The sequence below is a fragment of the Perognathus longimembris genome, chromosome 11, assembly GCF_023159225.1.
Source record: "Perognathus longimembris pacificus isolate PPM17 chromosome 11, ASM2315922v1, whole genome shotgun sequence".
In the NCBI taxonomy this organism is placed as follows: Eukaryota; Metazoa; Chordata; class Mammalia; order Rodentia; family Heteromyidae; genus Perognathus; species Perognathus longimembris.
In genome coordinates this window covers 59,391,710-59,419,326 of record NC_063171.1, presented here as the reverse complement: position 1 = coordinate 59,419,326, position 27,617 = coordinate 59,391,710, and the positions used below count along the sequence as shown (strand labels likewise).

Below are 27,617 nucleotides of genomic sequence, written 5' to 3'. Positions count from 1 at the left end.
AACCCAATAGGATCTGCTGGAAGAAAAGTCAGGCAAACAGCACGCACGCACCACTTGGGCGATCAGAACTCAGAGCTGGCTCTCGGCTGCCACAGTTCCACCGAAGGGTGGGGAGGAAGAGAACCGCCCCAGAGCCCAAGGACGGGCAGGTGTGCACAGGTAAGCCCAGGCTGTGGGGAGAGGACAGGGAGATGGTCAAGGCTTTCCTCCAGTTCTGTCCAACCTGGCTTACTGAGGTAGTCTGTCTTCTTCCTTCCCTCCTTTTCCTTCCTTCTTCCCTTCTTCCCATCCATCTTTCCTTCCTCCCTTCCTTCCTTCTTTCTCCCTCCCTCCTTCCTCCACCTCTCTTCCCCAGAGAGCCCCAATTTAATCTCGCTCATTTCTTGCCCACTTCCCCCTCTACCCTCCCATTGCTCTGCTGCTGAAGCGAACGTTTCCTCGGTGCAGATGTTTGGGATGGTGCTCAGGAGGTCTGTCGCACACAGAATTTCAGCAGAACATCTAGGTGTTGCCATAGAAACCAGACCCTAGAACCCACTTCTCCGCGCCTGCCACGCACTATCCCACGTTGTCAACGCCACGCGCACGCGGCACATCTGGTGGGGCGGCCTCCCGTTCGCCTCCCCAGCTGCGAGCGAAGGGCAGAACGCGTCCTCTCCCTGAGATGACAAAGTCGGGGGAAGATCATGTGTTCTAAGCGGAGGCCAGGAGGGAGGAGATGAGCCAGAGCAGGCGCTGGAAGGATCTCTTCACTCTTTCGTGTTCGATTGGGTAGGAAGGAGAAAGCAGTGGCTGTTCAACCTGCGCTCTATCTTCTCAGCTGCCCCGATTCCTGTCTCCCTGCCGCAAACCACTTGGCTTTTTAGGAAGAAAGGAAAATAAGTGTGTATACACAGCAGGCAACCCAGCTTACAAACCTTGGAGGTCCTCATTTCAGCCCTGAGGAGTCGACTTTTCCTTTCCCCATCCTTTCTCTTGTAAACAGCCGGGGGGGGGGGGCGGAATTCACTTGAAGTCATTCTGGAATTCTCTGGAGCACTCGGGTCAGGAGCCCTGTGGCTGAGGAGGAGCCGGGGCTGGCGGGGGACGGCTAGCGCGGGGTTCTCGGGCACCGGCTCCAGGACCTTCAGAATCTCCTGAAGCATGGCAGGAGTGGGGGCGGGGGACACATGGAGCTGTGCCAGAGGCCCAGGGATCTACTGATGCTTTTGGACCTCAGGGGAGTCTACTGGCCTGCCAGACCCGAGTTAGGGCCTTACATGTTGCTGCAGGGCGCAGGTGCAGGGTACCCCCAGCTCTTGCTGAGCAGAAGAGGAAGGAGCCCCAGTGTCCACCCAGGCCATCTCCCCTTTGAGGAGTCAGGGTGAGCACTGGAGGAAACAGGAAACACCCCCTTCCTTTCTGCAAGGCCACTTAGGCATATCCCAGAGGAACATTCCAGAAAGTTCCCTCAAGAGAACTCCACAAAGTTCATGTTTCTTCTTACCTGCTAAGCTGCTTGCCCCAGACACCCAGAAGGGGTGCTGGGTCCTTCCCCTGTCCATTCTAGATCCTTCTCCCCCTGCTGACTGCTATGTCCTGATGAGCCTTCTCAGAGAAGGGGCTAAACAGTAAATCCTTCACCACCACCCCCCACTTCCTGGGTATTCCAGCGAAGTACCATAAGGCCAGAAAGCGTTAAAAAAAACAAATCCAAGTGCAAATGGTTGTAAGTCCCAGGTGGAGGTGGGACTTGAAGTCAGTAAAGGGGAGAGAGTGAGATGTCCCATAGCTGGCCAGCATCTTACAGAAATTCGGGGCTGGGTTAGAAAACAAGGAACAGAGACAGGAGAAGGAGATACTCCCTTGAGGCTGGGGGTCTTCTAGGACCTCTAGTTAGTTAGCTCTGGCTCCCAAGCTTGGGGTCCCAAGTGTGAGCTCCCAAACCACAAAGGGAAAGAAGTCTCTTTGTGTGGAAAAGCCAGGACCCACATTGAGAACGATCCCTGTCTTCCTGCACCCCTCTGCCCACACAGGCGGATGGGAAAAAGACCCCATTCACGTGACATGATGCCCCCAACCCCTGATGGTTCACTGGACACTAACTTCACCCCTATTAAGTCCAAATAACCTCATAAGATGTTGTGGGTTAAGGATGGAATTCGTGGCCGGCACAAAGCCCTGGGTTCAGTAAATCCCCAGCAACACACACACACACACACACACACACACACACACACACACACTCCCATTTTATACAAGAAATGCTCGGGGGCACCAGCTGCATGGTTGCAGTGAGGCCCAGATCTATAACAACACAAGGAATCAGACAGATCCTTCCTGGCTTTCTTCGGGAGTTAGGGATGGGGGGGGGGGGGCGTAGGGGACCTCGTGGACCCCAGGCTGCCAGAGGGTCATATTCCTCCTTCTCCATTGCGCAGCATGGACAACTTGCTCTTCTCAACCTGTCACCCAAGGCCATCAAAGCTTCCTTCTGTTTACTTTAGCCTTGTGGTAGACACGAGAAAGGCAGATGGTGCCTTCATAATCGTGTTAGACTTATTTTTAGCATTTTTTTTGATCGGCAACACATTTTACATTTGCTTATCACACTCGGTTCTGACAACTGGATGAGAAATACAGGGATAAGGAAGCCTCTGTTCTTCCTGCTTTCTAGATAAGGAGAGAGTCAGCCAGGACCATACCAGCCCTAGAGGGATCTTGAAAGGGTTCAAGGCAGACTGGAGTCAGCAGGTTCAACCTTCTGCTAACAAAGCAGAGCGACCTCGTATCTCTCTGCTTCCAACATCTTCCCTAAGCCACAGGGATAAAGTGAGCAGGATGGGCTCTAGCACTCTAGGTCAGAAACAGAACAGAAGAAAGAGTGAGGGTACTTTGCATGCCCGGGCAGTGTGGCTGTCTGGGTCATTGAGACTAGGGGTGGCCAATTAGACAGGAAGGTAGTCCTTCCACAGTGCTGAGTAACCCTGGAGCTTTCCCTAGCTCCCAGAGCTCTGGGAGACAAACCCTACCTCAAACACAACACTGGCCTCTCCTCACAAAGCTACAGGTCCTTAAACCTGTTCCCAGGCACGAGACAAGCCCACAGGGACCAGGCACGACTCCCTCTATCTGTCTAGCTGTTTTCTAACCCATGTTCCAAATGGCCCATGGCATCCGCCCTAGGTTCTAGCCTTCAATGGAGGGGATATATGATAAAGGGTGGATGCGCTTTCAGAACAACTGCCTGTGGATTGGCGGAGACGTTCCTTTCTAGAACTGGCCTTCTGCTGTATGATTTCATCTGGTCCTCAGGCGAGGAGCCTGGGGACTCGGGGGGGGGGGGGGGGAGAGGCAGGCGCAGGAATCGAGCCCAGATCGACGCAGTTGGAGCCGAAATGTGAATTTTCAACTCTCTTAGGAAAAACTGCAAAATGTAGAGAGTGGATGTGGGGTTTGGCAGAGCAACTGCTCATCCTCTCCCCGAAGCAGCAGCTTTGAGTTCTTCACAAAGTACAGGACTCGGTGAACTTCTTGCTCATTGTTGAGCTTCGAGCAGGACCCAGCAGGGAGAGACGGGGTGGGGGTGGGGGAGGGCAGGGGAGGGTAAGGTGTGATTGCAAAGGCATAAAAAATTTTAAACACATACACGCATTTATGACCCACCTTAACAGAGTTTGTGATTGAACAAAGTTTATATTCTGGAAGGCAGGAGCTGTGGTTTTGTGGGAGGGAGTGCCAGCCATTGGGGTTGATCTGCTGCCAGTTTATCGCTGGGATCTGGTTGTAGAGGCCAGGCCAGTGCAGAGCATTGGCAGAGAGAAGGACCCTGTGGACAGAACTCCCCGCTGGCGGGGAACAGACATGCTCTGTAGGAAGGGGCGTGGCCTGTGAGAAAGCCCTTAGAAATGAACACCCACTCCTTGTGCTCTCTCTGTGCACAGAACAGCTCTGATTCAGCCCTGAAGGCTGAGGGAAGGGGAGTAGGACCGATCCAAAACACCTATTCCAGGAATTTTTCCTTAGGATCCTTCTGCAGGCTCTGGGGGGGACTAGAATGTGACCAGATTAAATGGACAAATGAGCAGATTGGACCAGTGCCCCAAGGGTAGGGCCCATGAGTCAGGGCTAGGAAAGGCCCTGACTGACCGTGGAGACCAGGGCTGCCCCACCTTGAGACACTGAGACACCCCAGCACAGGCAACCATCCACGCCACTGTGCCTCACAGAGCAGGCTCTGTGGGGTGCTCGCTCGCTTAATGCCCTGTCCACTGCCTTCCGTGAGCTTTTGGTGACAAAAGAAAGGAAGGAAATAGGAAAATCTCAGCCTTCCTGTTGTTTCCAGGCTCCTGAGAAACAAGAGCAATTAAAAAACTAAAGAAACGAAGAAAGGAAATCAAGACTGAGAAACGTGGGGCTCTAAAAAAAATGTTCACTCTTAGAATATTAATGTCTTACCCCTATTTGTGTATGACTGTGCGATTTTCAAGAGTATTACAAGCTTTATAAAAATGTTAATTTATAATTCATCAATTATAAGTAAATGGAGGCTGGCAGCGTAGCTCAGGTTTAAATTCTACAATGGGTATCTTGTCTTTGAGTCCCTCGGTATTTAATATACATAGAGCCTGGGGGAATCCTGGGGAAATGATTCTCCCAAAGCCCTTGGAGAATATTTTATTGGAAGAGATCCCTTCAGAGGGAAGTGGAGAAGCATCAGAGGTGGATGGCCTCTTCCCCCTCCTCTCTGCCCTTCTTCTCCCTCCTCCCCTCTCCTTCCTTCCTCCTTCTTTCCCACACCAGTGGATTGCACCAGGGCTCACACGTGCACCGAGCAGATGTGCAAATACAAGCTTCTTTATGTGCATAGGAGAGGATTGTGGGTTTCTGTATGTAAACGTGTGCAGGCCAGGAACAAAGGTGTGTGTGTGCGCGCGTGTGCACACATGTGGGTGAAACCCCTGCACCTGCCCAGCGCTCGGCTCCGCCTTCTTTCTTGTGTCTTGTCATATTCGGCGCCTCCCGTCCATCTGGCTCAGGTCCCCAGCTGGTGAGGGGCTTCTGCTGCCTTCCTTTGATCAAAGCCAGCCAAAGGTGGGTGCTGGACAAACAAAGAGGAAGAATCTGATGTGGGCCCAACGTGTCTGGACTGGAGACAAGGTCCAGAGGTAGACTGAGGACACACTCCAGCCCACTCTGTCTCAGAGAGCCCCAGGAAGCGTGCACCTGCAATGAGCCTCAGAGCCCGAGGTGGGAAGGGATATGCCAGGAGAGCCGGTGAGGCTGTGTGGGAAGGGGCTCAGAGCGGGGGGAGGCGGAGCCACAGGAGGGCAGCTCTGGGGAGGAGCGGCCACAGGAGGGCAGTCCTTAGCCCCTTCACGGGCCCGGGGTTAGGAAAGGAAGCCTGTGACGGTTGATCCTCTCCACCTACAGGCCCAAGTCTGTTACTATTGGTCCATTTTTCAGTTCAGTTCCAACCACATGGCTCTATCTCTGAAAGGCATGAGGGCCAACCCCCAAAGACCGTTCAGCTCCCTAGTCGAATGTCACTGAGGCTGCCGGGAAGTTCATCTTGCTATCCCATCGCATCCCCACCAACTCCAAAGGATCTAGAGAACAACAAGACGAGGTCAAAGGAAAGTGCTTTCCCCCACATCTTTCCCCTTCCTTTCCTGTTTGTTTTCCCAGGAGCCTCCACATCTGGGAGAAGTTCTTGGCACGGCTTGCACTGGCAAAGGCCAGCACTCTCTGAGCCAAGTACAGAGGGGAGGCCTGGAGCCCCGGCTGGCGAGGGGGGCGGGGCTGAGCCCTTCCCTTCTCCCATGAGCCCCCGCTGGAGGGCAGGAGTCCTGGACCCAGGTCCCTGGTCTGCTGTCAAACGCCTTCCTGGACCGCACAGCCACTTCCTCCTCCGGCCCCAGCTTTTGTACACAATGGGGTCTGGGCTCGATGGGTGGATTTCAAACCATCTATAGCCACAAACCCTTTTTCTTTCTCTCTACCTCCAATGAATGTCCTGGATAAATCTCAAGGTAGACAGGCCGACAGACAGACAGACAGATGGATGATAGATAGAAAGGTAGCAGATTTTTTTTTAAAGCTGCTCAAGGTGGTCCAAGAGTGAGTTAGGGGTGTCCCAGAGCCCCCTTCTCAGCCTCCCCTCCTCAAGGGGCGCTACAGACTTACAGACACAGTTTGAAGCCCACTGCACTGTGGGCTTGTGGGGACTCTTCCAGATATCCCACCCAGGACCGTCTGTGTCACATGCCCCAGCACCCCTGTACAAAGGAGAGACTCGGGGCCTTCCAGACGAAGGGTTTAAGAGCCTGACTCCCAGCCTGTGTTTCTGGGAGGGCACGCACCTTCCCCAGAGAAGCTGAGCCCCCGGCGTGGCTGGGCCTCCGGCCCTTGTTACTCTATCCCTGCTTTGCTGTCCCGACTCTGCCCCTCCTCCCTGGAGCCTGACCTGGCTGACCCTAGCCACAGAGACCTGGCATTGATTCCTGAGGCCTGACAGACCCATAACCTCCCGTCCTGTGTTTCCTCCCTCTAGGTGGATCATGAGGCCATCCCTCTGCTGGCTCCTCCCACTGCTCCTCCTCCTGGCCTCCGTGGCCCAAGGCCAGCCAAGACCAAAACCCGGGAGCAGGCGCAAGCCCAGGCCCAGGCCCACCCCCGGCCTCCCTCAGCCCGATGAGCCAGCAGAGCCTACGGACCTGCCGCCTCCACTGCCTCCCGGTCCCCCATCTGTCTTCCCCGACTGTCCCCGGGAGTGCCACTGCCCCCCTGACTTCCCATCGGCCCTGTACTGCGATAGCCGTAACCTCCGCAAGGTCCCCATCATCCCACCCCGCATCCATTACCTCTATCTCCAGAACAACTTCATCTCGGAGCTCCCTGTGGAGTCCTTCAAGAACGCCACAGGCCTGAGGTGGGTCAACCTGGACAATAACCGCATCCGCAAGGTGGACCAGAGGGTGCTGGAGAAGCTCCCCGGCCTGGTGTTCCTCTACATGGAGAAGAACCAGCTGGAAGAGGTGCCCTCCGCCCTGCCCCGCAACCTGGAACAGCTGAGGTTGAGTCAGAACCACATCTCCAGGATCCCACCCGGTGTCTTCAGCAAGCTGGAGAACCTGCTGCTCCTGGATCTACAGCACAACAAGCTGAGCGACGGCGTCTTCAAGCCAGACACCTTCCAGGGCCTTAAGAACCTCATGCAGCTCAACCTGGCCCACAACATCCTAAGGAAGATGCCGCCCAAGGTCCCCACGGCCATTCACCAGCTCTATCTGGATAGCAACAAGATTGAGACCATCCCTAATGGATACTTCAAGGCCTTCCCCAACCTGGCTTTCATCAGGATGAACTACAACAAGCTGTCAGACAGGGGGCTCCCCAAAAACTCCTTCAACATCTCCAACCTGCTGGTGCTCCACCTGGCCCACAACAAGATCAGCAACGTGCCTGCCATCAACAACAGGCTAGAGCACTTGTACCTCAACAACAACAGCATCGAGAGTGAGTGGGGGCGGGGCCACAGCCCAGGGTGGGTGGAGCCCTTTCTCAGGAGCCTCCCAGTGTGGGCTAGAGCAGCTGACGGAGCTGGGGTGTATCTGGGTGACACATACACACACACACACACACCCCCCCCCCAAATCCACGTTGGCTCCGACCCTCAGGTCTTCGCCTCACCTCATTGAGAGTGACCTTGGAAAGGTCACTCCTCTGGGGGAGTTTCCTCACAGGTAAACTGAGAATGATAATACTATCTTCTAGGAGAAGGTTGCCCGGAGGATTTGATCATTTCACATAAATGAAGGACGTGTTCAGGACACCATGTTCAGAGGGCAGTTGCTTTTCTTCCTCTGTCCCATCTCCTCAGTGCCAGCTGCTTTGGCCTCCGGATCCATCAATAGGAGAGGCATAAGATGTTCACCCTGGCATATCTGGGCCTTCCTGCTGCAGGGAGGGAGTTTCCGCCCACAGCCAAGGGAACTGGAAAAGTCAGGCCACTGGAGACCATGTCTGTGTGCAGCTGCTTCCTGAAGCTATCTAGAAGGTTGCAGCGTTCAGTTGTCGGAGATACTGTATTTAAGGGAGAATTTATCAACAGGTTACTGGGCTTGGAGAGTCAATTACAGAACAGAACAGGAGGCTGGGGGTCTTGATTTTCGCTTCAGTCAAAAAGGGCAGCCAGGGGGCTGGGAATATGGCCTAGTGGCAAGAGTGCTTGCCTCGTATACATGAGGCCCTGGGTTCAATTCCTCAGCACCACATACACAGAAAATGGCCAGAAGGGGCGCTGTGGCTCAAGTGGCAGAGTGCTAGCCTTGAGCAAAAAAGAAGCCAGGGACAGTGCTCAGACTCTGAGTCCAAGGCCCAGGACTGGCCAAAAAAAAACACAAAACAAAACAAAAAGGGCAGCCAGGGCACTCCTCTTTAGAGCCCTGTCTCTCGCTATTTATTCTCACTTTCAGATAAACGTATTCTCTCTGCTTTAAAAAGGGCAGCCAGGCATGGTGGCACAAACCTGCAAACCCACTTCAGAGGCAGAGACTGGAGACTCTTCAGCTCAAGATTGCATAGCCTAGATTACATAGTAACACTCTGTCTCCAAAAGACATGACACAAACACAAAATACCCCAGAGCCCAAAGTCATCTCTGAGTAGAACACTAGCAGAAAGTCTTGGAAACAACAACAACAAAAGAATGTTATTCAGACCTTGAACAAAACCAGGCTCTAATCATACAAGGCATGAAGTAGCTGAGGGGTCACGGGGACCAAGGAGAGAGAGAGAGAGAGAAAAGAACCAACCCTAGAACAACAGCAGAGGGTCATGGGTTTCTAACCCCCAAAATAAGAAAGAATTTGTTGACTTTTCCACCGTCCTTAAACAAATGTATAGAGCAAGTCTGGGCTAATGGAACTGCTTTTATTTTTTATCTCGCAAGGTACAGATTCAGGGAAATAGAAAAACGGTCTGATTTTACCCTGCAGGTAGCACAGTAAAATGGAACACGATGCCCCTAGGAAGCCGAGTAGGCTGAACACAGGGGCAGAAAGGATATTTGCGTTCATGGCTGGCTGACAGGCCCCTGCCCGCCTGCGGAGGGTAGCTCAGCTTTCTGAGGCTTAGTCATACCCCTGCTCCATCCACGCGCCTACCCCAGCCCCACGCCTGTGACACTAACGCACAGGATGAGCGAGTGGGACTCCGGCGGGGGTGACAGTTACGGCGTTAGCAATGATGTCCGTGCGGTCACCTATGCTTCCCCGGAGAGTTTGCAAGATGCCTTCTCTGACATTCTCTCACGAATGTCCAGGGCTGGCCACGTGCTCGGCATTTCATAGGGCGAGTGTCAGGGTGGTAACGCCTAACGCCACAAAGCCCACCGGAGAAAACTCTGCCTGTGTTAGGGCTCTCCCACCCCCACGACAGGGGAAAAGCAGGAGAAGAGGAGGAAGAAGTTGATAAGATATGACTATGCCGTCACCCACATCCCATCGATGAGAGTCGAGCGGAAGCTTAAACTCTCTCCTGTCACCTAAAAAAAGATAAAGGAGACAAATGGAAACTCAGCCAAGGACGCTTCTGAATCCACAGGCTCCTTATCTTCCCAGCCCACTTCCATCTTTTGATCGCCCTTATCCCCACAAACACAACCCCCCTTCCATCCACCCCCTCGCTTCGCAGCCCGTCCACAGGCAGGTCTCCAGGACCTGCCCCACCCACCCGCCGGCCTCCCATCTCACCTCCCTGTGGGGCGTCTCCACCTCTAGCTAGCTATCCTTCTGGAGTGCCATCGTGACTGTGAGGACCTTGAAGGACCCTCCCAGGTTTAATCCCGGGATGCCGTCGCTTAGATCTCTTAACCTCTGATTCTCTAGACCATTCTGATCATTTGATTAAATCAATACTATTGATTATTTCCAAGGTAAGTCATTTTTCCAATGAGTACATTGTGCCTGGAGATTAGGGAGACCTGTGTAGGCTCACACCTTCCCAAAGCCAGCCCAGTCCAGAGAGGAAAGCTCTAGAGCCCTTACTCCTAGTGCCCCCTGCCTTCCTCCCCGGGACTCCCACTCTACGGTTGACTTCTCCCGGTCTTTCTCCATAGAAATCAATGGGACACAGATTTGCCCCAACAACCTTGTGGCCTTCCATGACTTCTCTTCGGACCTAGAGAACGTGCCTCACCTGCGCTACCTGCGGCTGGACGGGAACTTCCTGAAGCCCCCCATCCCGCTGGACCTCATGATGTGTTTCCGCCTCCTGCAGTCCGTGGTCATCTAGGCCTCGCGGGACCTCCTCCGACCACACTTGAAGGCCGGTGGCCAGGCACAGCGCCCGTCACTTTTCTCTGCCTCTCCATCTCGCCCTCAGCTTTGCTTCTGTGCTCCCCTCTTTCTGAGGAGGGGAAATGCCGTGTGCTCTGCTGCAGCTCTTGGGCAAGACTTCCCAGGGCTTCATTGGGCCCCACCCAGTTCAAACTCCTCCCGCACCCTGCACACCTAAACCACCGGCCTTTTGTGGCCTCCTTTCAATCTAGAAACCAGGCTCCATGTCCCTTCCCCTTCCCTCCTCTACCCACCGCTCCTGAGTGAGGTTGGACCACAGATTGACATCTGATCTTGATCCTGGCCAAATGAGAAGCAGAAGATGGTCCTGGCAGCCTGGAGGTGAGCTTTGGAAAATCCCACTGGAGACTCTGCTATCTTGGGCAACTCTGCCTCAGAAGAGGCTGAGAAACCCAGGTCTCCTCAACCAAAAAGCCCTTCTTCAAAACTGCTGCTCCATCACCCTCTTCCCCGGCTACCAGGCACCACTCTCTGCCGGCCCAGGTTCTCCGGGAAAGAAATAGGGAATGACTAAGGCAGGGCAGAGGGCCAGGGTGCCAGCAAGAGCTTGCATCTGGCCATTTGTGGCCAGAAATGAGTCAGAAGCCCCCCGTCCTCGGCCTCTAGGGCGAATGTAGCACACGCCCTCCTGGCTGGGCCTCCGAGGACCCACCAAGGAACTAGACGTTAGCAGGGAGAGGGCTGGGGGTCGGAGCCCCAAGAGGAGCCCTGTGGGAGTGTGGATGAATCCTGCAGCCACTTCTGCCCACCCATGATAAGTGGCCCGAGGCCCTGGGGAACAGAGTCCCCCGTGGAGGGGGCTCACACGCAGAGCGTCCACGCTCACCCCACCCTCCCCCCGACCCCCATCTGTTCTCTATTACTACAGAAGGCCCAGTCATTTCCACCCCTGGGGGGAACTGGGGAGAAGGGGCAGGGCACCTGGAGATCTCCCAGGAGCCTCTGCGGCACTGGACCGCGGCCTCCACCTCTCAGGCAGACCCATGAGTGACACCTGGTGGCAGCTGAGGGTGGCAGCTGGCTCCGGTCTTCTCGCCTTCCCGGGGCCCGGCATACATACCCTAGGGTCACAGAGCTGGCAGGTTCCAGCTTGGGAGAGCCAGGGGTGTCATGCTTGGGGCCTCCTCCCCTGGTCACTAAGGGGCACAAAGGTGCAGGGGCTGGGGCTCATTTCCATGGTGAGGGACCACCAAAGGGAAAGCTTTGGGGGCCCAGGGGACCTTGCCAGGTCTCTTCTGCTCGCACCTGCTGCAAACGTCAACCCAGGCAAGGCTCGCTCCCCTGTGCTCCACGTCTGCCGTCCCACACTGTAAGTTGAGCCCTAAGGCAGGACGCGTCCTAACTACTGCTTCCCTTCCCTCGCAGTAATTTATTCTCTGTCCCTAACCCAGAGGCTTCCCCATCCTCCTTACCTGGTCCAGGCGAGTAACTTGACAGGTCTCCTCGCCTTCAATGTCCCCCTTGACTTACTTTCTCTAGAGGATGCCGAACAACGCCCCCCCCCCACAATCCCCTGAGTAGGGGTGTTGGTGAAGAGTTTAGAGAGCTAGAAGTAAGACACAGTATGCACCCTAAAAAAAGGTAAGCTGAGAGCTTTTACAAGGAATTGGGGTAGCCAGGTGCCAGGGGCTCGCGCCTGTGATCTAGCTACTCAGGGGACTGGGATCTGTGGCTAGAGATTCAAAGCTAGTCCAAGCAGGAAAATCCATGAGATTCTTATCCCCCATTAACCAGCAAAAAAAAGCTAGAAGCAGCTGTGTGGTTCAAGAGGGAAAGCACCAGCGTTGAGTGAAAAGCCCAGGCCATGAGTGTAAGCCCCAGCATTGGCAGATACAAATTCCCAATTCGGGGGGCGGGGGGGCTCACCCCTCTTTTGCCAGTTCCAGGACGTAAGGCCCTTTTCATCTCAGCCCCTCCCCCACTCCACAGGCTTCCCTCCCCCTCCCCCCCACCCCTTTCCTAGCTGCAGCTGCTTTTCCAAGGCTCCCGCTTAAAGTCCATTTCCTTTTATGGCTGTAAGCAACCTGGTGCTATGGCCTGGATAAGCCCCTCTGCACCCTCTTATTCACTCCTCCCCACCTCAGCCCCTTCGGTGAGGCCTGGGGAAGCGAGGTGGGGGGACACTGCCCGCCCTGGGGAGCCTGGTCCTGCAAGCCTACGCTGTTCGGCTTTAGCAGAGACACAGTGATCGCCATCCCATCATCCTATAGCATCACATGACCCTCGGCACCCTCTGCCACTGGAAGCCGGGTGCATTCGCGTGAAATTAGGCTTGTAGACCCCCCACCCCGCCACCCCCATGCACACGCAGTGTGCTTTCCTGGGTTTAGAACGCTCCTCCTCCTTCCCCAAGTTCACTCCCTCCGTGCTATGGGCCTCCGCGTGTGCACATGTGTAGGAAGTGCGTGTATGTACTCTGCACATATATTTGTTCTCTCTGGAAGACCGTGTTCACTTTGTGACGCGATGTTCACATTCAACACGCTTCATAGCAGAGGAAATAAAGTCAAATGAAAAAAAAAAAAAACCCACCCTGCTTGAGTTTGGCAATATGACCTGGTCGAGAAGAATACCTTAAAAGCCAGCCGCTGGTTACCCACACTTGTACTCAGGAGGCTGGGATCTGAGGATCACCGTCCAAAGCCAGCTCTGCCAGACAAACCTGTGACAAATCTCCTATCTCCACCTGGAGATGGAGATGGGGGCGGGGGGGGGGGCGCTCAAGGGGTTGAATGCCAGCCTTGAGTGAAAAAAAACAAAGCTGAGAGCGTGAGGCCCCGAGTTCAAGACCCAGCACTGGCACGAGAAAGAGAAAGAGGGGTGGGGAAGAAGGAGAGGGAGAGGGAGAGGGAGGAAGGGAGGGAGAAAATTCCTGGGAAAGCTGACTCAGGGCCTTTTTGGGGGAGGATTTCCCCAAAATTCATAACCCTCATTAATAGTTAGTCCTGGAGGTCAGTTTGGAAACCAAACAGCCGCACCCCAGGCCCCAAACAAAGCCCAGGTTCTTTCAACCCACAGGGAGCAAATTGTGGAGAGTCTCCAGTGCTCAGCACCAAGACAGACAGGCCATGTAGAGCATCCACACCCACAGGGCATGGGTCCCGGGCCACCCGGAGTGGGGGGATTCCCGGGGGCCCTGGGCTCTTTCTTCACAGGGAACTTGGCTCCCAAGGGGATCCGTGACCTTGCAAGCCTTGGCCATGACCTAAAGGGTGATGTCTGCCAGACGGTCGGTCCCGGGAGCCCACAGGGCCTGCTGGACACCCGCTTTATTCCGTTCAATTCAGCAGTGGCTCAGTGGCCATCATGGCGGCGCAGGCTCCCAGCTAAGAACTCACACAGAATGGGCACCACACACCGCCCCTGCGCCCCCAGGAAGTCCCGGCCCGGCGAAGGGGAAGCCGTGGTGTTTGTAAGCTGAGCTCCGACAGCGCGGAGCCAGAGGCGCCCGACGCGGGCGGCAGCAGGGCTGCCCGGCCAGACTTCTGTGCACGGCACTGGCACCTGCCGTCTCCTTTCCATCACCCTGCCTTGGGCCTCCGCTAATGCGAGCCTGGGACGAGGACGCCTCCCACCTGCTCCCTGGGCCAGCCGGGGAATGCGCCTGATGCACCCCGGAACCTGCCCTGAGCTTCGTGTGTGCAACGCTGAGACTCTTGGGAGCGAGTGTAGGGTGCGAGCCTGCATCAGGCGGCTCCCGACAGGGATCCCTGCCCCTCCCCCCCCCACGCACACGCACAAGGGAAGAGGCCGGTGGGGGGGAGGGACCCTCCCTCCCAGCGAGGATGGGAGAGTGTCACTGAGTGTGGAGGAGGGCCGGAGCAGGTGGCAGGGGAATGAATGAATGAACGAATGAACAGTCGTATTTGTATCCCTCGCGGGAATGCATGGCGCGAGGCAGGGAAGGGCACACTTCCAAGCTGACGATGGCGGCAGAGGGTCCTCTGACCGGGGAACCCTGGCTCTGGAGAGGAACTGGGGGAGCACACGCTGCCAACGGTGCCATCTGTTTCCTGGGCGCCCTCCTGGCTCCAGGACTGTGCCTCCCTCTACCCAGCAGTCTCTCCCGCTGTCACCTCACCCTCCAGCCGGGGTGGGGGGCTGGGGGCTGCGGGAGGAGGGAGCATGCGTTCCCGAGGTATCGGTGCCGGCTAGTGCCCCTGGGGCTGGCTTAGCAGGCCTGCGCTGCTGTCACCTGGCAAACCACAGCAGAGAGGAGCCGGGCCAGAGCCATCTGCCCCGAGGGGCCAGAGACACAGGGTCTCAGGGCTCCCTGGGACTCAGTGGACAAGAAGACAGTCCTGGGAGCCAGGGGAAGCTCTGGCCTGAGGCTTGGGAGCTCTGGGTGCTGGGTTTGGCTCTGTGTGGCCTTGGGCTGGTCTCCTGCCCTCTCTGGGCTTCACCAAGGAGTTCTGACAACTGATCTCGAGATCTTCCTGCACCCAGCTTAGGACCAAAGCCTGTGAACCTCAAATTCTCCCGCCCACCCCTGTTGACTTTGCATCCCTCTGGCCTTCAGACCCTCCTGGTGATATTGTTCGTTATGGCTCCTTGGGGGAGCCATGGTGGTCTGGCTGGCCTCCTGTGCGCATCCTTTTCTCTTTGGATTGCATCTATGAAGCTGTCTCATCACTCCTGGCCTGCGAGAAAAAGACCAGAAAGGAAACCCAGCCTTTTCAGAATGGAGGGAGGGAGAGAGAGAGAGAGAGAGAGAGAGAGAGAGAGAGAGAGAGAATATGCTGGTGGCAGAACGGGTAGAGGGAGAGAAAGAATTTCTGTTCAGGGCACAAAGGATTAGGATTGGGGACCCCCTGAGGACATCAGGAAGAATAAGGAATCTAAGTGGACAGCTCTGTGGGGGGCCCCGCCTGCCCTTGGCTGGTGGGCCAGCCCTCCCCTGCCCCCAGGGCTGGTAGTCATTCCATCAGAGTCCCCACCTCTGCCAGCTAGCTGCACTCAGGAGCCGGAGCATCGGAAGGTAAGGCTCCAGGTTGGAGGCCTCCTCTGGGCCATGGGTATGCACGGGAGGGGCCTGGGAGGGGCGGAGGAGGGTCCAGAGGGTCTCAGACCCTGTCCTCCAGGGAAGTTGCAGGAGGTTTGGGGGGCAGTAACTTCTGCCTTAGGAAGTGTTTTGAATTATAGAGTTGAGTTTGGAGAAGGATGGCGGGGGGGGGGGGGTGAAGAAATGCCTCTGGCTACTTCTGGAAGCTGGCCCAGATGAAGTGACTGGCTTTGGGGAGGGCTATGGCGTGCACACACATTCTTACCCAGCGCCACCGCAACACTCAGACCCTAGCATTCCTTTACACTCACAACCAAGCTCAAGGCACTCGAGTGTCTAAAAAGCTGCATCTCCAAGTCGAGCTCAGGAAATAACATGTCTCCTTGCTTTTTTCTTTCTCAAACATTGCCTGTCAGGTTATGAGCCATTTATCTCCCAACAGGCTGTGTGCTACTGAGAAGGGTTGTATCTTATTCTTTCTTGTACCTTTTGAGTCAAGTCCTGAAGTCCTGTGCCTGGAACTTCATAGACACTGCCCCCCGCCCCAACAATGTTTGTTGAGCAAACAGGCAAGTGAGTGATCTTTAGAACACACCCCCCCCCACCAAGCCTTCTTGATGGCGTGTTTCTCTTAGTTTACTGAGGTAGAGCCACGTTCTGTGTGTGTGGCTGTTGATGCCCGGTGTGCACTTGCCAGACATGTCTGTGACAGTGATCTAGCCGTGCTCGGTGAGTTCGCGGGCCTGTGTGTGGCAGCACCAGCCACACAGGACACAGCTGGAGAGGCCCCTAGCCGCAGCCCAGCCTGAGCTTGAGCACAGGACGAAGGGCCCAGGTAGACGTGTGTGACGGACTCCGTGAGCACCGGGGCGGGGGGGGGGGGGGCGGCTAGACGGTTGGACACGCTTGTGGGTCATTCTCAGAAAGCTTCAGCTGCCTTCCTCCTGCCCAGCCCCCACCACCGGTTCTCACCCCCAGGATCCCATGAAGTTCTGGGCTTTCTTGACTCTGCTGGCCCTGCTGCTCCCGGAAGCAGGGCCAGCTTCTCTCCCAAAGAAGGAGAGGAAGAGGAGGGAGGAGCAGAGCCCTGAAGAAAGCAAGGCTCACGCGGTTCCGCATGTGGGACACGATGTCCCAAGCGTGGACGACTACCATGAGGTCATTGACCTGAGCAGCTATGAGGAGGACTACGGGGACCAGCTCCCCGAGGTGAGCCAGGCTGCAAACGGATTACATTCCCTGCAAGAAATGGGGTCTTAGGGGGGCAAGCGTGGTAGCTCATGCCTATAATTCCAACTACTCGGGAGGCAGAGATCAGAAAGACTGCAGCTCAGACAAAAAGTTATCAAGATCCTATCTCAACAAATAAGGCAGGCATGGCGGTCCTGCTCAACCACTCCAGCTATGCAGGGTCGAAGGCGAGACTCCATCTGAAGAACAGCAAAATCAGAAAAGGGCTGGCGTGTCTCAAGTGGCAGCAAGAGCCTGTGGAGCAAGAGCAAGGCCTTGAGTTCAAACCCCAGTACCAACAGCGAAGAAGAAAGGGGGGGAGGAAGGAAGGGAGGGAGAGAGGGAGGGAGGGAGGGAGGGAGGGAGGGAGGGAGGGAGGGAGGGGGAGAGAAAGAACGAAAGAGAAAGGAAGGAAGGAAGGAAGGAAGGAAGGAAGGAAGGAAGGAAGGAAGGAAGGAAGGAAGGGGAAGGGAAGGGAAGGGAAGGGAAGGGAAGGGAAGGGAAGGGAAGGGAAGGGAAGGAGGGAGGGAGGAAGGAAGGGAGGGAGGGAGAGAGGAAGGAAGAACAGAGGGAGGGAGGGAGGGAAACCGTAGGAGTCACCCCCCCCAGGTCTCACTGAGGAGAGGGGAGCGGGGCACTTGGGTTCTCTGAAAGGAAATGCCCCTGGCTTTTCTTGGACCTTTGTGCAGTCCCCGCTTCACAGGGGCTGAGAGTGGGCTGTGCCACCTGCTAGGACCTCCATCTACCCGTGGGCCTGGGAGATCTGAGGACCCGGGTTCCACCTCTGCCTTAATGCCAGCTGAGGGCCCTATCCTCCTCCCTCTCTTCTCTGGGCCTCAGTTTCCTCACGTGTGCTGCAAAGATGCTCCCCCAGGTGCTCCTAAAAGTTTCCTCGCACTCTGCTCCTTCTCCGGGCTCTGCATGTTCAGAACTAGTCTCTCAGATCCCCAGAGGCAGAAGTGCCGTCCTTCCGGGGACCAGGCCCCCGACTGGGCTACGTGATCTGCAGGTTGAGCTGAGCAGTGCGGCTCCTCCAGCGGGGACCAGTCCTGCACGGAGCACCGTGCCTCCCAGGACACCCTCACCAACGCTCACAGGGACCAGGCCGACTGCCCCAGGCCGCCTGCACTCCCTGACCAGCGGTGGTAAGTGTAAAGTCAACGGGTCACCGAAGCCACAGGCCACAGGCCAAGCCACCATGACCAGCACCAGGCAGGGGTGGAGTGGAGCGTGGTAAGGGCTTTGGAGGCCATGCTGGCCCTTCCCTGCTGTGACAGGAGGTGAGATCGCCACAGTAAGAATGAGAGAGCGGGGGGGAAAAAGTTGGATGCTGGCTGTCCCTAATACTTCTGGGCGATTGATTGCACAAAGTGTACAGGAACCCAAGCAATGCCAGAACTCCCCTACGCCCCAGCAAAGCCACCCTGCCTTAATTAAGAACATCACCCGGGGAGCAGGCGGAGTGGTAATTAGATTAGAGACAATTAAAAGCCTGTAGAGAAGAAAAAATAACTTTGCGGCTGTCACTTGGCATGAGGGTAAGTGGAGCGATCTCACCACCTTCAGCCTCATGTCGCCCTCTTCCCCGGCTCTTTCCCTCTCAGATCCTGCTTGGGTCCGGGGCCGCTGGGGATCAGAAACTGGGGCAGAGGAGGGACACAGCACATCCTGGGTTTGCTGGCGCTCAGCACTCCTCCTCTTCTCTTGGCACGCTTGCCTGGGTGGGCCTGGGGTGCTGGGGTGTCAGCCAGGGGTGTCCGGTGCGGGGGGGGGGGCAAAGTCCTCTCAGAACCACCAGGTCTAAAGCAATAAAGGGCTTTTCTGGACTCGTCTTCCAAGACCGCAGAATTAGAAAGGGCCAAGAGCCCGGCCACACCTGCTCCTGCTGGGCCTGCTGACGGAGTACCTCCCCAGCGGAGCTCACACTGGTCTCCAGGAACCCCTGTGCTTTGTGATGGCCAGGACAGAATCTCCCTGCCCTCTTCAGTGGCAGGAGCCAGGCCCTTCCAGGCCGTCCTTCCTCTTGACCTCTTGCGGCGAGCCTGAGCTGGATGGTCGGGTGTTGGTTTCATGACCACAGGATGCAGAGACGGGGTCGTGGGCTGGAAATAGAAGAAGTCTGTTTTCCAGTGGAGGAAGTGGGTGCCACTCCGCCACCCCGCATCCCCACCCCGGCGCTGTGATGTCCCTTGGAGCCACACAGAGCCTGTCTCCCTCCTCTCCCCAGTGGCAGCTGGCCAAGGGCTGAACTGGCTGTCCTGCTTAGTTCTGGCTTTTAGTTCATGTGCATCCCCTCTGGGGACCAGACAGGAGCCCTGAGGAAAAGACTGAAAAGAGGCCCTAGAAACAGCCACACAGACCCAGGAAGGCCTTGCAAGGACGAGAGCCTGATGGAAGCGCGGAGGGGCTTGTCCCGAGCGGTGACTCGGGGGAGCCCCGGCCGAGGGATGCGCCATGGCCCTGCTGGCTGTGTCAGGCCAGCCAATTCTGGGCAAGCAGCCCATCGGCCATCGAGAGGTACAGATTGCCAGGCGCCGCCGGCTCACCCCTGTCATCCTATGAGATCTGAGGGTCAGGGTTCAAAGTCAACCCGGGCAGCCAAGTCTGTGAGCCGCTCATCTCCAATTAACTGCCAAAAAGCTGGAGATGGAGGTGTGGCTCAAGTAGTAGAGCACCAGCCTTGATCAGAAAAAACTAAAGGACAGCACTCAGTTCAAGCCCCAGTACAGACACACACACACACACACACACACACACACACACACACACACTCAGAGGCATAGACAGCCCTGGCTCCCACCCTCCCTGGGGAGAGGCTGAGGGGAGTAGGGGCCTTGCTCTCTTCTGTCTTCCCCTGGGCCAGGCCTGCCCACCTGCCTGGTCTGTGTGTGCCTCGGGTCCTCTGTGTACTGCGATGATGCCGACCTGGACCACCTCCCTCCTCTTCCCCGGACCACCGCCTACCTGTATGCCCGCTTCAACCGCATCACACACGTCGGGGCTGGAGCCTTCCAAGGACTGAGTGCGTATCGCCCCGAGCCAAGGGGCAGAGGGGGCCGCTGGGCTCCTCTCCCTCGCCCCTGGCCACGTGAGCAGCGGCCAGCTCGCTGACCGCTCCCCTGCATTGGGATTCGCCCATTAGCGTGGAGGCTCTCCAGCGGTCAGAGGGACATGAATCCAGGTCTTTCCTGACTCTTTCCTTGAAGAGTTAACTGCTATCATGGCCGGCTCTTGTTTGTTCTGGGGAAGTAGGCGAGGAAGGTACAGCCAGCCAACTTATGAGGTGGTCCCAGGATCTATAGCTCTTGCTGGCTACTGGGCAAAAGCAAGAGCATCCTTAATCTGTCCTCCATGATACAGGGCTGTTTGATTGCTTAATGCCTCACGCTCTGCTGAGGTGCAAGCCTTGGGTTCTCCTCCACGCCCACCACTAATTGCCCCTAGCTTTCTGGGCCTCAGTGCCCTGGGTGTACCTAAGGGATGTGGGGTGGGGAGGCCGGGGGATCCAGGGACATCTGGGTTTTCTGGTTCTTGCCCTCGAGAAGCTTCTTCTAATTGGGAGCCAATTTGGGAAAGCCACATCCCAGCCAGAACGCCTGGGGAAGATGTTGAGGAATCCGAGTTGTTCCACCGCATCCGGGTTTAGGCTGCTCTTTCTCCCAGTTAGACCTGAGATGGGGCTACTCAGAACACCCCTCTATCTTGAGACGGTGGAGAAGGGCACACAGGCAGAAACAACAGGGGCAGGCAAGGGGTGCGTGCTAGTCCGTGCCAGCCCTCTGTTCTCCCTCCACATCGCTCAGCGAAACTGAAAAGGATCGATCTCTCCGGCAACCTCATCTCCTCCATCGACGCCGAGGCCCTGCACCCGCTGCCCGCGCTGCAGGACCTGATTCTGTCTGAGAACCGGCTGGCAGCCCTGCCTCCGCTGCCCAGGGGCACTGAGATCCTGGACGTGCGCCGCAATCGGCTCCGGAGCTCGGGGATACAGCCTGAGGCCTTTGGGGTGAGCTGGGCCTTCCCTTCACTGTGTACACTCTGTTCCCACCCCCCCCCCCCATCCACACACACACACCCCGTGCCTTCTGGGTATCCCTGCTCCGCCTATGTCCTGGGCACAAAAATCAATGTCCACTTTCCATCCTTTTCTAGGGTGTTTTACAGCGCGTGGTCTCCACAGCCCTCTCAAGAGGAAAAGCAGTGGGCCCTCATGAGCCTGTTTCTGGGAATGGGGGTGGGGGGGGGGTGTCAGCAGTTCTTTGCCCTCTTCCCTCCCCCTTCTTCTCCCACTTCCGTCCCTCCTCCTCCGCGCCCCCTCCTGTCCCTCTCCGTCTCTCTCTGTAGGCCACACCTGAGTCTTGTCATCCTGTCTTGGCTCCATTCACCTCTCGGCACAGCAGAGAGGTCCTCCGCGGGTTTGCCCATTCTCCCCGAAAGCGCTGGCTCGCCCGGGGCTTTGACTACCCCAGACTCTTACCTACCCTCTGCCTTCCAAACGCCACCTCTGCGTGACTCATCCCCGTCAGGCTGTGGTTAAGTTCTCTCAACCTGACGGGTTGTTGGCTGGCCAGCTTTGACGGCAAGGTTGAATGGCACAGATGGGGTCCCATGGGGCTGCCCGTTCAACCAAGGAAGACAGCGGGTGGGACCCCCCCCCCCCAGCATGCAGGCTGAAGTGCTAGAAATGGCCCGCAGAAGCCAGTTGTGCCCTCTTGTCTCAGCTCCCCCATTTGGCCTCGCTCCCAGGTTTCCCTGTCACTCTGTTAAGTACAGTCCTGCAAGCTGGGTGCCGGTGGCTCAGGCCTGTAGTCCTGGCTACTCAGGAGGCTGAGATCAGAGAATCCGGGTTTGAAGACAGCCCAGACAGACAAATTGAAGAGACTCTCATGTCCAGTTCATCAGCCAGAAGCTAGAAGTGCTGGTATGGATGTGAGTCTCACAGATTTTTCTCCACCCAGGCTGACTTTGGACCTCGGTCCCTAGATCTCAGCCTCCTGAGTAGCTAGGACTACAGGTGTGAGCCACCGGTGCCCGGTACTCTCTCAGGGGGGTGTGCCGTGGTCCTGAGTTGGGGGAACAGAGTGTAGTGTCCATACCACTGTGGCGGTGGGTGGGTGGATGCCCACGCCTGGCTGTCGGCTCTCAGGCCTCAGCTTGCCCACCTCGAGGTGAAGAGCTCGGATTACCAGCTGGCTGGTCTCCAGCGGCTCAGCCCCAGAGGCACCCTGGCCCTCTCCATATTAGGAGGTGCGCCTGCATCTTGACTCGGGGCTGTTCCCTCCGCCTGGATAAGGCAGGAGCTCTGGAGGCAGAGGCTGGTAAGCTGGAGGCAGTCACCTCACAAATCTGATCTTGTTTCCTCATCTGTAAAACAAGGGTGGCAATTCCTGCTTGACACAATTGCTGCAGGGTTAGAAGTACACGCTTTATAAATGGTCTATTTTTTTGGTGGTGGCGGTGGTGGTGCTAGTGGTAGAAAGGGCCTGGGGACTGTCCCTGAGCCACTGGAGCCACAGTGCCACCTCTGGTTTTCTGGAAGGTAATTGGAGATAAGAGTCTCATGGACTTTGCCGCCCTGGCTGGTTTTGAACCACATTCCTCACATCTCAGCCTCCTGGGTAGCTAGGATTACAGGTGTGAGCCACTGAGCTTGATTATTTTTTTAACCTTTACCGGATGCCGGTAGCGCCATCCCACTGGCCTGCTCGGTCTGTCCCTGCATGCTTTGGGTCCCATCGCTGCTCTAGTAGCTCCTGGGTGAGCTCTCTGTGAATGCGCCAGGTTTAGCACCGGGAGATTTCAGATGGCAGGTAAGTTGAGGATGAACTGCAGCCTCCCCTAGCTCCTGCCTCCCACCCCGGCCTTTCTCGTGCCCTCCTCTGCTCTTCCCAGCCGTCCTCCCCTGCGTGTTTGCACTCAGTGGCAGTGACTTTCCCTTGGCGCTGTGGTGCATGCCTGTAATCTCAGCGCTCAGGCAGTAGAAGTAGGAGGATCACAAGTTCAAGGCCAGCCTGGGCTACCTAGAGAACTTCAGGCCAGCCGGGTATGGCAAGACCCTGTCTCAATAAATAAACAAGTCAGTATCCTCCCCAGCACCCGGCACAAGTTAGTGCACCCCGAGTGAGCAATCGGCACCATGTTCAACCTTGTCCTCATAGACACCTCCTCATTGCCAGAGTCTTCCAGGAGCCACTAACCCGCTAGCTTCTCTGTGCCCCAAAGGCGCTGGAGAGGCTGCAGTTCCTCTACCTGGCAGACAACCTCCTAGACGCGATCCCCGGGCCTTTGCCTCTGAGCCTTCGCTCTCTGCACCTGCAGGTGAGGTGCCCAGGCGAGAGCAGGGGGTGGAAGGCAGGTGGGGAGGGGGGCAGCCATTCCTGGTCACCAGGGTGTCACCAGAGATGAGAGCCTGTCCAGATGGTTACCTGTGGCTCCAGTTCCATTTTCTCCATTTCTGTTTTTCAAAGCCATCTTTTCCCTCTGCATTGTATTGCTGCACACCCACCTGCTTCTTCTCCCATCCCCCTTTCCTCTGGTTCACCCCCCCCCCCTTTCCTCCTTTGCATCTTTCTTCCCTGCAGGGCCTCCATCCTTTCTCTCCCCCTTCTTTCCCTCACCCCTCCTCATCCCTTCCCTTTCTGTTCCCCATCCTCCGTGGCGTTCTCTTCTCCTCTCCGTGTGCCCGGGGCTCTGTGCACTACCTTGCTTTCTCCAGCTGCCCAGGAAAGGCAGGGCCAGCAGGAAGGACGGGAGTGGGGGTGCCGCCCAAGGGCACAGCCTCTCGCCGGGGCTCAGCTGCTCCCGTTCCTTTCAGAATAACAGGATAGACAGCCTGCAGAGGGGTGCCTTCTGTGACCCCGAGGAGCACAGGCACACCCGCAGGCCTCTGGAGGACATCCGCCTGGACCACAACCCCATCAACCTGAGCCTCTTCCCAGAGGCCTACTTCTGCCTGCCACGGCTCCCCATTGGCCGCTTCACCTAGAGTCGAGAGCCTTACCTAGCCACCACCACCGCCCTCTCTCCCGCCCAGGCAGAGCCCAGGGAACCGGGGTCTCAATAGCAGTCTTCAGCCCAAGCACTAGTAGACTAGCTTGTGATCTAGTCCACACACACACACACACACACACACACACACACACACACACGATGTGCTTCCTCCTCCTCTTTCCTTAACACCTCTGGCTCCTGGCTCTGACAACCAAAGTAGCAGCAGAGCTCTTTCCCACATTCCCATCTCTCCTAAGGGCACAGAATGCCAGGAAAGCCAAGCATGAGGAGGGGGAGGGAGGGAGAGAAGGACAAGGAAGCAGGGGAAGAAGTGGGGCTGGAGGGGCAGAAGCGGGGGGGGGGAATCAGACATGCCCTTTTGAGAACTGATCATCGAATGTTCTGGAATTGTGTGAGTCTATTGTTAAAACACAGCCATTATGAAAAAAAATCGAAGGATATACCCTCACAATTAAACGTATTGTGCTGAAAGACAAAATAAATACTCAAAACGCATCACTTCTCAATTCTTTTACTGTATTTCGTTATTCATCGGGTTCTTCTGTACAGGAGCTTGAACTCAGGGCCTGGGAGCTATCGCTTAGTGTTTCCACTCCAGGCTGGCATGCTACCATTTGAGCCATAGCTCCACTTCTGGCTTTTGGTGACCAGTTGGAGATAAGAGTCTCAAAGATTTCCCTGCCTGGGCTGGCTTGGAAGTACAACCCTCACATCTCAGCCTCCTGAGAATCGAGGGTTACTGGCCCACCTCTGTAACCGGGTTATTGAAGGTATTCTATCCAGATGGTGCGTGCTACTGGGCACCTCTTCTCAACTCCTCTTCCTGTGGCCTCCCATTGGTAGTGTGAAATGGGCTCTGGTGGGAGAGTTATGCCATGGAAACCCATGAATGCCGAAAGTTGGCTTTTTTGAGGGGAGAGCAGGTTGTTAAAATCTTGCCAGCACGCCAGTGGGGAGAAAGGCTAGCTACGTAAACCAGCCCTCCCTCACTGCTAGACTGACTCCTGAAGGCAAGTAGGGTTTCTATGGGGTGTTCACAGATTCTTTTCTCTTCCTTGGCCAGGAAGTCCCGTTCATTTCCAGGGAGCCCTGCAGAAGGCCGAATTCTCACCTGGTTGCCTTCTGGGTATGGCTGAACTCTGGCACCTCTAGTCCCTGATTTCTGTTCACTGAGTTTTCTCCACGTTCTTTCTTGCATGTTCAGCCAGCAGAGGGCAGCCTTGTGCAGAGATAAATAAATAAATAGAGCAATTACCCACCTGCAGTCTTCGGATACTAGGCGGGGCCTGCTGCATTGGGGGGGTGGCAAGAAGAACTACTATTATCCAGCTGACTTGATGCATGAATGGTCAGGGAATCGCAATGCACACAAGGCAGGCCATGTCTCTGCTCATCCAGCGAGGGTTTTGTGGAGCCCGTGTCTGCCCCGTGCCAGGCACTGGGCTGCTTGCTGATCATGATATGATATGGTGCGCAAGGAATACATACTTTGTCCTTGTTTAGGAGTTTAGGACCCAGCGCAGAAGACAAGTGTTGACAAGTAACCCTAACATTCAGCCCACGATCAGTGTATAAAGGGAATGAATACACAGGCAGCCACGGGAGTTTACAAGAGGGCAACCAAGCCTCAGGGCCTGGAAGACCTCCCTGTAGAAGAACTGGCACTGAAGCTGAAACCAAAGATGGAGTCGAACTTGGCCACGCACGCCACAGGTTGCCTAGGCAACCACTCCAGGTCCCAGGTGATCCTAGGGTCTGAAGGGACAGGTGTTTCCTGTGGCCCCGTTTCCCAGCCTCCCTCCACCCCCATCTAGCACCTCACCAAGCACTTTAGATTCTCACACAGTCTTGGTAAGTAAAAAAGTCACTCCCCCAGCTCACACGGCTGACTGGAGTGTGGACCGAGGCTTGGGAGGTCTTGGAGTGAGGTGCGGCGAGGTACCTAGCTGGGTGCCTGCTTCTCTCCCAGAGACCCAAGAGTTCCAGTGCACCCCACCGCAGGGAAAGACAGAGAAGGCAAGGAGCCAAGAGCTCCCCATACCCCGCCTCCTCTCCTCCAATCACTAGCACTCTGGTTCCCAAGGAGTTTGTTACAGCAGAATCTGCGTGCATGTGTGTGTGTGTGTGTGTGTGTGTGTGTGCACATGCACAAGTACGTGCACCTCTCTGTCTCTTTCTCTCATCCACCAATCCCATCCCTGCTCACATCCCATATCCCCTTCCAGAATCGCACTCTATTGCACTGTGAAAGGGCTACGGACACAAGGGCTGAGCCCTTTAAGACCTCTCACTGCAGGGACCCTGAATGAAGGGGCTCTCTCTACATGGGAGATTTCCCAGAACTGGGGTTTCTGGGTACTGAGAGCCACAAATGCTCACGGTGACCGCATCCCTCCAGAATGTCCCCCGGGGTGCTGTTCTGCTGTAGGAAGAGGGGCTCCGTCATTCCTGGGTTCTTCGATACCTGCTGCCATGGAAGCTTCGTGTACTTTGCCTCATGTCGGCCTAAGGACAGCCGCAGACAGGAAGGGACATTCCTGTCCAGCTCCCTGCTGTACCGAGGAGGAAGTTAAGTTCTAGGAGGAAGTGGCCCATTTTCAAAGTGGTAGAGCCCAGACTCCAACCCAGGCCCACAGACCCAAGGATCCAAGGTCCTGCTCCCCATCACGCACGGGTGCAGACACAGCAGACACGGGCAATGAGGAGGCGGAGGCGGAGGCGGAGGCTCTGCGCTCTGTGCGACCTGGGCGCCACCTCGGGGATTTCCCCAAGGCCCCGCCCCTGCAGATGCCTCCTGTCGCGTGTCCCCCAGTTTTGGCTAGGAAAGCCCTGGCACACAGGAAGAATGCCCTCGTTGGCTGGTTCCCTAAAGGAATTCTAAACGGAGCATCTGTCCCTCGGCTGCAAGGAGAGGGCTGGAGATCGACTTTGCACCCAGCAGCTGTTACTTTTCGGTCTTCTGTGGAGCCAATAAGGCTGGCATTGCTGGTGGACGGGCAGGAGCGAGGCTGGGCTGGGGCGCACAGCAGAGTGACTCCCCCCCCCTCCCCACCGTCCTGAAGAATGGAAAGCTACTGAGAATGGTCCAGAGGAAGTATGCCAGTCAGCCCCGAGACAACAAAGCAAAGAAGGCTGAGCACGGGATGAGGGGGTCCCTTCAGGCCAACCAGAATCTCCAGACTCAGGCCAGGGGGCAGCTGCTGTTTAACCAAGACCCAAGTGCCCCTCACCTCCTCACCCCTCCAGGTCCTTACAGGCCTTGGCGCCTGGGAAGTGCCCCCTCTCCCACCTTCAGGAGGGCCCAGGCCACTATGAAAGCCCCCACCCCCCTTTTCTGGTAGCGTCTGAGGGAGAAGGTAGAGGAGAAGAAGAGGCCCGAGCCTGTCCTCTCAGAGCTAGAGGGTGGCGGGACCTCGCCCTGAACCAGCCCGGTCCTCAGTGCCGTGGTCCTCGGTTGCCCCGAAGCCAGGCCCAAGGCAGAGGAGGGAAGGGAAGGTGGGATTGGCCGGGAGAGGCTGGAGGCAAATCCAGGAGAGGAGCCAGGAGGGTTCCCCACCCAGCCCAGAACTTCCTTCCCCGCTTCCCTTCAGCTCACCCCTCCTCAACATAGGAATTTTTCTTCATTATCTTGCAAATGTACACTTTACAAAGATCTTTTTTATGTAATCTGATAACTGTCAGTGCATAATTATCCCAGAGTGGAGGAATTATCCACATTTTATAGATTTAAAAACTAGGAGGCTGAACTCTTCGTCCAAGAGAAAGATGACAAACAGCCTATAACAACCAATGGGAAGCCCAGCAGATGCGTACTGAAGCTGGAAGATCATGAGTTCTAAGGCCAGCCTGGACTATCCAGCGAGGACCTGTCCCCCAAGCCCCAAAGCAAAACGAAACAAGAAAAGAGTGGGGATGTGGGAGAAACGCGATCCCTGGGCTCCCGGAGATCAATTCTGAAGCCAGAGGCTGTCACTTCTCAGTCTTGTGCAGTGTCCTCGGGGAGCGTACGTGCTGAGGAGGAACCTGGGCTCCAG

At 56.3% G+C, this 27,617-nt stretch overlaps 2 protein-coding genes across 3 annotated transcripts; both read left to right on the top strand.

Annotated features, from left to right (window-relative positions):
• On the top strand, positions 1-27,139 carry LOC125359607 (proline and arginine rich end leucine rich repeat protein). 2 transcript variants are annotated; one of them, XR_007212586.1, is made up of 5 exons: positions 1-159; positions 6,533-7,497; positions 10,100-11,130; positions 17,785-17,790; positions 27,127-27,139. XR_007212586.1 is itself a non-coding variant. In XM_048357413.1 (3 exons), exons 2-3 carry the CDS (start codon positions 6,540-6,542, stop codon positions 10,273-10,275), a joined length of 1,134 nt encoding a protein of 377 aa, XP_048213370.1. In that variant the 5' UTR covers positions 1-159; positions 6,533-6,539; the 3' UTR covers positions 10,276-11,349. The 2 variants fall into 2 exon arrangements, 1 of the variants encoding a protein (XP_048213370.1); XM_048357413.1 differs by lacking the exons at positions 17,785-17,790; positions 27,127-27,139 and having other exon boundaries at positions 10,100-11,349.
• Positions 15,268-23,557, top strand: Optc (opticin). The gene is made up of 7 exons (XM_048357414.1): positions 15,268-15,318; positions 16,321-16,551; positions 17,582-17,717; positions 19,436-19,594; positions 20,376-20,578; positions 22,795-22,890; positions 23,387-23,557. Exons 2-7 carry the CDS (start codon positions 16,327-16,329, stop codon positions 23,555-23,557), a joined length of 990 nt encoding a protein of 329 aa, XP_048213371.1. The 5' UTR covers positions 15,268-15,318; positions 16,321-16,326.
• Positions 27,140-27,617: the final 478 nt, after the last annotated feature.

Coding starts and splice junctions, on each gene's coding strand:
- LOC125359607 (XM_048357413.1), top strand. CDS start 6,540: ATGAGGCCATCCCTCTGCTGGCTCCTCCCACTGCTCCTCCTCCTGGCC. Junction 7,498..10,099: donor CAACAACAACAGCATCGAGA/GTGAGTGGGGGC, acceptor CTTTCTCCATAG/AAATCAATGGGACACAGATT.
- Optc (XM_048357414.1), top strand. CDS start 16,327: ATGAAGTTCTGGGCTTTCTTGACTCTGCTGGCCCTGCTGCTCCCGGAA. Junction 17,718..19,435: donor GCACTCCCTGACCAGCGGTG/GTAAGTGTAAAG, acceptor CCCCTGGGCCAG/GCCTGCCCACCTGCCTGGTC. Junction 20,579..22,794: donor TACAGCCTGAGGCCTTTGGG/GTGAGCTGGGCC, acceptor TGTGCCCCAAAG/GCGCTGGAGAGGCTGCAGTT.